Source organism: Brachionichthys hirsutus, chromosome 9, assembly GCF_040956055.1.
Source record: "Brachionichthys hirsutus isolate HB-005 chromosome 9, CSIRO-AGI_Bhir_v1, whole genome shotgun sequence".
Lineage (NCBI taxonomy): Eukaryota > Metazoa > Chordata > Actinopteri > Lophiiformes > Brachionichthyidae > Brachionichthys > Brachionichthys hirsutus.
Window position 1 is genome coordinate 1,659,486 of NC_090905.1, and position 11,672 is coordinate 1,671,157.

The 11,672-nt window shown below is 45.6% G+C and overlaps 2 protein-coding genes across 2 annotated transcripts; one reads left to right on the forward strand and one right to left on the reverse strand.

Moving 5' to 3' along the window:
- The first annotated feature begins 869 nt into the window (after positions 1 to 869).
- henmt1 (HEN methyltransferase 1) lies at positions 870 to 3,836 on the forward strand. The gene is made up of 8 exons (XM_068743450.1): positions 870 to 944; positions 1,136 to 1,248; positions 1,702 to 1,836; positions 1,949 to 2,131; positions 2,209 to 2,392; positions 2,744 to 2,916; positions 3,318 to 3,469; positions 3,748 to 3,836. The coding sequence occupies exons 1-8, from the start codon at positions 870 to 872 to the stop codon at positions 3,834 to 3,836; spliced, it is 1,104 nt and encodes a 367-aa protein (XP_068599551.1).
- A 1,956-nt stretch (positions 3,837 to 5,792) lies between these two features.
- On the reverse strand, positions 5,793 to 11,436 carry fam102bb (family with sequence similarity 102 member Bb). Its single transcript, XM_068743423.1, has 11 exons — positions 11,291 to 11,436; positions 9,777 to 9,897; positions 9,475 to 9,504; positions 9,052 to 9,168; positions 8,870 to 8,916; positions 8,427 to 8,498; positions 7,260 to 7,387; positions 6,687 to 6,891; positions 6,371 to 6,507; positions 6,172 to 6,241; positions 5,793 to 5,835 (listed from the first exon to the last, which is right to left on the reverse strand). The coding sequence occupies exons 1-11, from the start codon at positions 11,434 to 11,436 to the stop codon at positions 5,793 to 5,795; spliced, it is 1,116 nt and encodes a 371-aa protein (XP_068599524.1).
- Between the last annotated feature and the right edge of the window lie 236 nt (positions 11,437 to 11,672).

Sequence of the window (11,672 nt, forward strand, 5' to 3'; positions counted from 1 at the left end):
GAGAACCTTTAGATTTGAATGCTTATGAATCTTCCTTAGGGCTTAGCACGTCCTCATAATTGTGACAGATAGTAAGATGAGCGAAATAGCTGTCGAAAAAAAGTGTTGCTGAGATTATATTTATCAAGAAAACTGATTTATTTTTGATGTAATTAAAAAAAAAGTCATTAGAGTCTCTGTATGATTACTCGGTTAAAAAATAGGATAAAATAAATATTGAGCAATGTTTTTAAAACTGTGCTGTATATTTTCTTTATGATGTACTATATGACTTCTCATTTTGTGACGGTTGCAGAAGTTCAAAAAATAATAATCTGTGAAACATTAAAACACCCCTCTGTGTGAATGTGAGTCAGTATTCTTATTCTAATACGTTCCCATACAGAGAACTGTTCAACACACAGATGCCAGCTTATATCAAATAAGTCCAAAGCATTCTATTTTTGGTTCCACACGTGGTGAGACGCTGGCTCTCGTTCCACACTTATTGAAACATTTGGATATCAAATCTATAAAGTATCTCTTCCTGTGTGAGACACTATAATCAGATAATCAGATCAGCTATAAAATAAATAATTTGAATATCCTAAATCAGAGAGATGATTTTGATTGGATGGCTGTCATTAATTTATTAAACTTGCAATATCTCATTTAATAATGTAAACAAAAATGAAAGAGTGATCTGGAAAGGCACACACACACTTCCTTTACCCAAGATCCATCGCGACAAAACCAAACAAACCTCTAAGCTTTATTGGCGACGTTAACGAACAGCGCCCCCTGTCGTGTGGCGGAATTGTGGCATGACAAAACTTAATGTACGAAACGTCAAAGATTTCATGTTAATTCGTTGATAAACTTCTTTCAAGATGTTCAGACCATCGCTTCACAGTCAGAGACATCAATTTGTCATCGATTTTGTCAAGAGCAACAAACCCCAAAAGGTAATTAATAACAAACAATCAATTAATCAGGACCGACGTCTGTTTGAGGAATCTTTGCTAGGTTAGCTAACTTTTCCACAGCAGCTAATGTTGCATAACATTAGCCACCCTCTTTCGTTTAACGTGTCTTTAGCGTGATTTTTGTTGTTGTTGATAACTTTAAAATCATTTCCTCGTCTTGAATTCCTCAGGTTGTGGATTTAGGGTGCGCTGAGTGCACCCTTCTCAAGAAACTCCGGTTCCACCGTGAAATGGAGCTGCTGGTCGGGGTGGACGTAAACGGAGCCAAGGTTAGGAGAAAGATGTAAGTAACATAATAATAATTAAGAACATCCCACTTCCGATATATGTTTAGCGGGCTAGCTATTCTATTGATCGCCAAATAGAAAAATACACGCGCCACGATGAAAATCCATTTCCTGCTAGTAGCTAAAATGAAACGTGTTTTTAACTGAAAATGAGAAATGAATCGAGAAGAATGAATTTGAGTGACTCACCAGAAAAAATCAGTCACGTGAAATCATAAAATCAAACAAACGTGTTTGACGACGTTTGATTGACAATGACGTCACAGTTCCGGACTGGCAGGGATAACCCCCGACCTTTTAAAAATGTGTTGTCTCGAGTGTTATTTTCATGTTCTTAAACTGTAAATGATGCCTTCAGGATCGTGTGATCAAACGGGAACTGATCTTTGCCTCCTGGATCACCTTTCCTGCTCTTTTGTGATAACGTGCGTGCGTTCGTGTTCCTTCAGGAACGGATTAGCTCCATTGGCAGCTGACTATTTGCGTCCCGGTTCCGATCCGCTGCGGGTCGAGCTGTACCAGGGCTCGGTCACACAGAAAGACGCCCGTCTCAGAGGATTTGATCTGGTCAGCAGCATCGAGCTGTAAGTGGTCGTTTGCCTTCGTACCGCGTGTGCAGGTTTCCATCACTGCTCCCTGGATTGACCTGGTCGGTCTGTCTGTCTGTCTGTCTGTCTCCACCGCTTGTCTCTTCAGCATAGAGCATCTCACGCTCTCTGATGTGGAGACGTTCTCTGATGTCTTGTTCGGGTTCATGACCCCGGTCGCAGTAATCGTCAGCACGCCAAACGCCGAGTTCAACCCCCTTTTGCCGGGACTGATTGGTTTCAGGCACAGCGACCACAAGTTTGAGTGGACCAGAGCAGAGTTCCAGTCCTGGTGTGCTGGTTTTAAGAATCCCGTTCTTCGGCAGCTTTGAGTGTTAAAGACGATGACTAAATATTTCCCCTCCCCAGGGCTCTGAAGGTGTGCATGACGCACGGCTACGAGGTGGAGTTCACTGGCGTTGGACACGCCCCACCGGGCCGACAGGAGAGCGTCGGATTCTGCTCCCAGATTGCCGTGTTTCGCCGGTTGGGGGGAAAAGTTGACTGCAACGTGTTTAGCGATGATGCTGAGGATGTGTTTTCATACTCTCTGGTTCGTAAACCTGTCTGTGTAAAGCTACTTAAATATCTGCTGTTGGCCTCCATGAGTCCATCCCGTCCCACATTTTACTCGCTTCAAGATTATCCAGCAGGCTGTGCAAGTATATATTTCTTTTTACATGGCAAAAGCTAATGCTGCAAATGGATGTTAAAGATAATGGGTTCAATCTTTAACTGTGCTACCTTTGCTGGCCTCTCCTGGTGACAGTTGGCAACTACATTGGTCTGCATCAAAACTAATCAATTACTGACTTCATGAGTGTCACTGGGGGGCCGATCCATCAGTAAACGTTTCGGTGATAATCTGATCATGTGATCGACATCTTTTTTGTTTTTACATCAGCTTTATAGTGTTAACTACCCCAGCTTACGTGACAACAACATTTTACGGAGGGTCCTGGTGAGCGAGGCGTTGTACTGCGCAGAAAAGCTGAAGCAAGGATGGGTGGAGGAGAGGACTGATGGGAGGCTCTCCGCTCATACTGCTGAGGGAGGAGTGGCGGATGGCCTCGGAGTGTCAGAGCAACACATGGAGAACGAAGAGGAACCCGCAGGTGATCGCCACAGCTGCGCCTCTTAATGAAGTTTATAGTTGAGATCTGAGGACGGTGGTTATTTCTGTTTCGGTTCTGTCGGTTTTCTCTAAATTGCTCAATTTATGGTTCACCTTTTAAAAAAAACAACGCACACACCGTACCTGATGGCAGCATGTGGAGCAGCGATAAAGTACCTGCCTGGCATTGGTGCGCCAGAGGATCAGGAAGGAGAGGATGAAGAGGAGGCTTCTAAACTGCACAGGTGTGTTTCCACAATGAAGATGAGCTGAACCAGTCACCAGTAAAGTGTGTCGATTTCCCCCCCCCCCCCCTCATGATCCTCATAACATTCACGGTGCCGTCCTTTGTGTGCGGTGGAAGGTACGTGTCTGTGCCGCTGAGCTCTCTGTGGTCCAGTTCAACCAGAATCAGATCCCTGAGTGGAACTCCCACCAATCTGAGACACTTCCTGATGGAGGATCCTCAGGTTAAGATGAACCAGGACGGCTCCGCTGTGCTCCTCCAGCACCGAGGTGATGTGAACATTAAGTTTTACTTGTTACGTTTGTGAAAGGTCGGTGCTGCTGTAGAAACGCGTCGTGAAAATCTGCATGGAACTGTTCTCGTGCTCTAATTACATTTCCTGTCATCCGGTGACTTTGTAGTAACAACTCCTCTTCTGTCGTCGATGTAATATTTCCAATACACTTGCAGTACCGGGGCCTCCCAGCAGATGCCACCAATGTCAAAGTACAATCCTTTCCTTGAGCTGCGGCTCTGAATTTAAGCGGTTTCTAATTTGTGTTTTCAGACACAGAGGAAGAGGAACAGAACATTCTGGAGGACAGTGGATTTGCTGAGGCCAGCAAGAGCTCCCTTTGCACCGATGAAGACTGGTAGTCTCAATGTTTAATCTCCAAGTTACGTTCTCAGGAAAAAGATTTGTAGTTTCAATTGTTTCCATTGGCGACAACGTATTTCTGAAGTCGCTCTGCTGAAGCTCTTTTGCCTTTGATATGCAGCTTGTTTGGGAAATACACACGTCTCTGTTATAAATAAATGATCCGTTTGGTTCTGAAAGATGTTCACAGTCTGATGGTTGTGCTTTACACCCGGGATAAAGTGCAGCTGACACGAGCTCAAAGGTTTAACCGTTTTATTCAACAGTGCGAGGTTCACATTATGCATCCAGTACACTTTTTAAAGAAGCAAAAAATATGTCTACAACAGGAAACACTGTACAGTATCAGAACATCACTACAGGAGAATAGACTTTACAGTTTTACGTAGACAACAGCTTCACAGAAGAGAAGAAACCATGTTTGTAGCAACATGTTTGATACCAAGATGAACATACCTGCGTTACAGGTAAAACAATTACTTAAAAAACACCCGACATTTGCTATTTGGTAGCCACAAATCAACACTTGACACTGTAGAGAGGACACTATTTATTTTTTTTGGTCCTTATAACAAGAAAATATTTTGCAAAAATATGGTCAGTAACGAGAAACAAAAGCAACGAGTCGTCGTGAGACATTTAAACCGCGCTGGACGTTAAAACGAGATGGGAACACATTCTCACAGTTACTACACAGATATCTGCTCGTCACAGAACCAAACCACTTCCTGCATGCTGGGAAAGGTGAGCGCAAACGTTTCTTCCATGTGGAAAATATTCAAACTCAGAGATGGCACGTCATTGAACAGGGAAACCGTGAAACTACGTCAAATTCTGCAAGCGGACAAAACGGATCAACGGATCAAACACTGACGATTGTGCAGATATTAATGTAACATCTAATTGATCGATTTACTTCCAGCCAAAGCAAAACAAAACTGCACTTTAATAGCAGTGAATCTGAAGGGACAGAGTTATAGCGCGTAAACTAGTAAGAAAATAATATTTAACTTGGGTGATCGTAGCTATGAGATTATAGGAGTTAATTTGATCTATGGTACTATTTACTCATGGAACTATATTGTAATAAAAAAAATGTGACTCATGGATTTTACATGAGTCAAAAGCAGGCCTTAGTTAGCTCTGCTAAGCTAGTTAGCCTCAGCAGGGTGCAGCTTACAGCTTCATTTATGTTGCCAAGCTGCCGGTTCATCACTAAGGATAGTTTTAATTTCAACAGCTAACACTTTAAAAATGTTAGTTTCCTTAAGGCATCTCATGAGCAAGTTTTAGCGCGATAAAAGGTCGATCAGAGCCCAGACCGAAGTTAAACTCTGGCTTATTTTGCCTTCGCAGGGCAGATAAGTGCTGCTTGATTTTCATACACAACCCTCAGGGGTGTGTTCAAGAACCAAGATCTCCACTCCGTAACCGTTTCATAGCAGACACGCACACACTCACACATCCATGTTCACGCGCCAAATCTAATGCCTCGTCTGTAGTGAAATATTCCCACTCCATGAGTGCTCGCAACCGCTTATCTGTGAACGCAACATCCAATTAGAAGAGGAAATACAAAAATTAAGTGGAATGTATTGAAAGGACATTTCTTACTCCTCTTCTGCGCAGGTTTCAGGGGCGATGGCTTCTATTCCTAACCGTTTAAAATGAACACTAATCTCACCAAGACATGCAGTGACAGTTTCAGTTACTTAAAGTTAATGTTGTGAATGTTCTGCTCAGTGCTTGATCCTCCTGGCTAGGTGGATATATTTCTGCACAGATGCTACCCGTCTGACGCTTATTTAAAACCAGGGAGCTGCAGTGTTAGACACAAACACAGGATGGCGCTGTTGTTCCCACGACTGCTGTGCGATAAGGACAAACTCCCTGGTGATAAAGTGAGGCCTGTGCTGCAGGTTAATTTTTTGGGGGGGACGTGGCAGGCTGCAGGTCTAACGCTTTATCACCACCGGCTCGTAGGCTCCAGCACCGACTCTGAAACGACAAGCGAGAACGAATCTACAGGGGATACCATTCTTTAATCCCACCCTAAGGAAGAGTGGCGCTCAGCGGCTCAATCCGTCATCGATCAATACTGTCTGACTGTTATTAAACCCCACAACTGGTTCCACTTGTCTTAGCAGCAGGTAATTTCACTCTGACAAAATCACCAGCGTTTGCATTTCTGTTTCTACCTTCTCGAATCAGACTTTGTGGGAATGGTTAGCAGCATTTTTATGGTTGCTAAGCACAATACTTCATACTCTCTCTCCATCTGCCGTAAAAACGTTTTAATTTGGCTTCGGTTCAGTGAATGTCTCGTGCTCTCACCTGGTTGGAAGGTGATGGCTTCCGAGCGCTGTGCTTCCTCCGGGGCCAACAAACAGACGCAAGCCCTCCTCTGAAACAGAGCGGCCACAAAAAACATGAACATCTTCAACAGGACAAAACCCTAGAAGACGCCATTCTGGACAGCTTGGTCTTTTCCTTTGGGTGTGTGTGTGTGTGTGTGTGTGTGTGTGTGACCGACCTTCAGCACTCGAGTCCAGTAGGCTGCGTGTGAAATCTTGACTCTGGAGAATCTTTTCCACAACATCATCAGCATCCACCCGTGTGTCATCCATTCTCTTCAGCTGAGACTCGATGGAGTCCTGCTTTACTGGGTGTCTGGAGGGGGGGATCATTTAGGAAGTGTCTTCACTGTGAGGTTACCAGGAAACTAACAGGGAATAAAGCTGCTAGTGGAAGTTTCAGAATTCTAACAACAGATGCAAGGGGGGGGGGGGGTCCTTGTGGTCCTGACTCACCTGTTGAGTCTCTCACAGGAAGAGGAACTCCGTACTGGCGTGCCCGCTGGGTTGCTAGTGGCGCTGCTGCCGGCGGAGGGGGCCGGGTGTTCAGGTAGAACCGGCCAGGGTCTGCAATCCTTGTCCCGATCCTCACTGGGCTCTGGGATGCTGCCGATTCCCGTCGAAGCGCTGCCCACCGAGTGGTTTCTCCGGTGGCTGAACTCCGACATGCTGGAGGAGCGGGAGTGGCCGGAGCTGTAGCCTGAGGGTAACGTACGGCGCACATCAGGAGGAAGCAGGTTCGTAGCAGGACATCGACACCCACATCTCTGCAGGGTGGATCTCAGGTCATCAGATCATTACAGCCCACTTCCCACAGCGTAATGGTGCGGTCTAAATAAATCAGAGCGGATCTGAGTGCATCGCTCCTCTTCCTCCTCCTCTTTTATTACAGTCATCTGATATGCCAGTATTGGAAATTCAAACCTGGGGTAGGAATATTTATTTCTATTTTATGCGTGTGTGCAAGAAATGGCCTGAATGATTGCTTGTCACCCCCCCCCCCCCCCCATCAGGCCAAGAGCTATAAAATAATAACCGTTATATTTTATAAATACCGGCTGCCCCTACCTGACAGCTTGGACTGCTGGCTGGCGTAGCTGGATGTTCGGGAGTGACCGCAGCCCCCGAGGTCATCAGGGACAACGGGACATTTCCATTCCCGACTCTCTGGAAAAGCATGAGATGAGAGACTTTCATACATTTACAAGATTTATTCAATACATGGAAACACCGTTCTAGACAATTTGGGGCTGCTTTCTGCGCAGCAGCTGCTCTTATGAATGCGATCCAGATCCACGAGCACACGCCCACACACAGTTCTGCTGGTCAGCATCCCTGCGTTCATTAGGGAGCGACCACAGGAAGTATCAGGACACGCCGGCCGCTCTGTTGGGGTCGTGACCCAATAAACACGCAAAGAAGATTGATTGGGAAGAGGAAATCATCTGCAACCTACATTTAAGATGTCAGTTTTGGGATGCCTGGATAGATTGATAATTATACTATTGTATAAATAAACCAGACACACATAGAACCCTCCTGGACACACACACACACACACGCGTCCCATTTTTAAGCATGTGAGAGCTTACAGGGTCGCAGCAGATTGCAGCTAATCTAGTTTAAATTATACATGAAAGAGCTGCACTGTGAAGGGGGGGGGGGGCAGCTACAAGAGACATGCTTTCATGATGCTGGACGAAGATGAATGTAACTTAGCTGTAGGAGATCAGAACGCATAGTAAAGCAGAAAATTGCAATGAATATAGTTTCTTTTTGGATCTCATTTTAAAAGTTCTATAAGAATTTATATATTCTTCTTGTATCAGAAGAGGTATTGATGAATTTGTTTTTTTTACTGGTATTGCATGCACACCTTACACGGAATCAAAAAAATTGCAGAACGTGCAGAAATATTTGCTGCTCTTTGCTGTAAACTGGGACTTGGTGACAAATAGGATTTTCTCTCTTGCAGCTCCTTCACAATAAAAGCCTTTCAGACAGTAATCCATGAAAAACAGCCGGTAATGGTTGGTTTATGTTGGGATGTCCGTGGTGCTACTTCACAGGCTCGAAGACAGAAAGACGGACAAACTGAAAAGAGGAGGGAAAAACTCCAACCTAACCGCGAAACAAACTGAAACGGTTCATAAAAGCCGGTGGGATGGGATGAGCAAGCAGAGCAGAGGAGTGTGGCGTGGTGACATCTCACCAGAACAGCCTGTCTGTGAGTCACCTCCCTTCCTCTCCTCCAGCAGGCTCTCTCCATCGCTCGGGATGCCGATCACCGTGGCTGTGGAAGGAGGCCTGACGGCGGAGGAAAGAGGAAAACACCGTTTTTTAGGTCAAAACGGCAAGTCAAGACGTTAAATGTTGATGTGAATATACTGTACAGTACTGTCTTTAACGTCATACTGAAGTACATGAAGTAGCAGCAAAATGATTCCATGTCAAATGTTGCCCCGGGACAGAGCAGCCTTCTTCTCTCGGTACATATTTATGTCACACATTCTTCCTCTGAAATGCACGACACCGATGCGCCATGGCAACTGAGATCAATGCAGGAGGACATCGGGTCTGTGCCAAAAATCTGATACGCGTCCATCAGCTCTTTAGGGTCGTACTCATGCTGCAGCTCAAACACCCCATTAAACGTGAGTGATTTGACTTTAACTTACGTTTTAAAACAGGGATCCCCTGACATGAGCTGCGTACTGATGACAACCTGTGACAACAAAGACGGTCGACTGATTAGCATGCAGCAGTTGAACCTGCAAACTCCAAAAGGTCACGGCGAGCGCCCCGAAATCCCCGAGAAGGATCAGAGGAATGGCGCCGTTCTGACTGGCTTTCATCTTACCTTGAGAATGGAGTTATCCTGCCGAGTATTTTTAGTATCGTAGCCTTCCAGCAGACACCGGCGGGTCGTCGTCCCCGAGCCGGCAAACTCTGCTAAATTCAGATCCGCAAATCCGAGCTGAAGCAGAAAGAATTTCAGCGGCTGAACGCCGTTTCCTCTCAGAATGAAAATCGACAACCGTCGGGGCATGAGAGAAACGTCAAACGTCTTTTTTCGTTTTTCTTCAGTGGTTCCACATTCCGCGGGGAAAACGTGACTTAACGGTTCAACCTGCAGGCAGTTCACGCCATCCGTTTGCTGCAGGTGCGCGCGGATCAAATGCTTGAATGCGGTTTATTACTGTAAATCGGGGAGGCCTTTAGCTCACGTAAGGGGATGGGGGTCGGGGTAACCTATAGCTGCCAAGTACAGCAGAGGCATTACCTTAGCGTACGCCTTTCCACCTTTCAGCTCCTGTAAAAGAGGAGCACAAACATTTGTTTGCAGCAAAGTAACAAAAGTCCTTAAAGAGCGCAGAGCCCATCAGGAGCAGCCTGATGATAAGATACGAGAAGCATTTCAGCTTTATGCCTTTCTTACCATTTAAAGAAGCATTTATCATTTTTAACTAAATATGAGACGTGTTTAAACCCGACAGCCCTCGAGAAAGTCTGTTTGCTCCCGCTGTGCTGTGAGCTCACGTTTCAAACTGCCACATAAACGTCTGTGTAAGCACACAGTCCTACCTTTCTGACGGACACCCGGCACACACAAGGGTCCAGCACGCCCGTTCCTGCACTGGCACTCATCTTGCAGGGGAACGAGAACGTCTTCCTCCAGCGTACACAGTTGGCCTGAACTGGTTCCCTGTGAGGGAAGATCACAAAAAAGCAAAGGCAACCTATTAAACTAAGGAGTGAATTCCAGTCCTCCTTTCATCGAGTTCTCATTTCCTGACTGAATCTGAAGGTGAAGCTTGCTTTGGCACGACTATAACAGAGAAATGTGCTCACATGACCTCTGCCAAGAGCTGGAGGTTAAAGTGAGAGAGAGGTGCCGCCCACGCTCAGAGACAGGATGAGGTTTGCTTTGCAGAAACTCCTTCTGACCGATTTAAATGCCTCCAAATGTCATCTCCATTGTGCACTGCCTACATTACATCTGCTAAATCTTGCGATGCAGTGAGTGCTGATTAAAAACGATTTCAACGAACGGGGGTGACTGAACAGGCCTGCTTCATGCACTGCATTTCGGAGCGGAGACACCCTGCGTCGGAAAGGGAATGGGAATTGCATGAAATGTTCTCCACAGCGCGTCTCAGGTTGAGCCATGCCGCTTTCAGGTGTCAGCGTAAATCGTTGGTTTTATCTCTACACTTGGGTCAAGTCTCGGTGGTCTGAATTTCTGCAGAAATTATTGCACTTTCAGAACGCCGGGATCGACTCCCATAAACGCTGGTTTAGTCTGAAACAATGGTGCGGTCCTGGCGACAGGTCGCACCAAAGGAAAAGAAACCGCATAAAAGGACAATTGTCGCTTCCCGTGCAGACGCAGCTGGGATGACTCCCGGGAGCGTCTGGGAGAATGTCGTTTTGGATCTAACCAATCACACTGCAGCTGAACAATAGACATTAGAGATGTTTACTCGAGCCTCTGACAATGCATCAGCAGCTGATTTGATTTGAAGAACCATTTTTCAATCAAATTCAGAAGTAAAAACCTGTTAAATGTGGATTTTTAGGAAATTATATGCATTTTAAAACCACTTTTGAAATAGAAAAGTTGCAGCACATGATTGCCACCGCTACTTAGGAGGTTTTGGGGAGTAATATATTTAGCATTGGTCTTGCCTGATCAATTGCAAATAATCAATAACAAACAATCCAACGAGACACCCCCCCCTCCCAGACCACCCAGGACAACAGAGATGTTTCTGACTGACCAGTAATCGATGTGGGATTTGGTTTTAGGGCACTTAGAGACAATCCACCAATCAGTAAGCTGATCGATTCCACTATCAGAGACGACATTAGCTTGAAATGCGACCTGATCGCGTTGAAAGTCACGATGACAGAACCGACTGTCGAACATTTGCGACCACCAGTTGTCACCAGTTTCAGCTTGATATCATTCAATGGATTAACTGGGGCCAGTGCTAACGTTAGCTAGTTAGCTAGTAAGCACGACTGTAGGCGGAGGTTTGCTCGGCTGGCTAAAGTTCTAGTTGACCCAGATTGTCTTTGTGATCAAACGTCCTCACCGAGAGGACTCCTCGGAGAAGCCCCCGTCCAGCAGTCTCACTTTACAGAAGAGGACGCCGTTGACAAAGGGGACGGAAGAGAGCTCGTCCAGCTCGAAGTCCACCTTGAACTTAAACTTCTTCTTCTTCGTCATCATTAAATCCATAAAAAGATTCGGTTAATCGCGAGGAGAGGATGCTCCGACTCATTACAGCCCCATTGTGCCGCGGATTTACTGTGTTGTTGTGGGAGGAGGATGGAGCGGCTGCTGATAAAATAAAAGCATCGTGAAACGTCAAGGAATAGTACTTCCTGTTCCGGTTCCTGGGTTTTCAACATAAAATGTTTGCGCGCGAATAAATCATTCTAGGAATACCTCTAGTTTGAGAGCATATTTTGTAC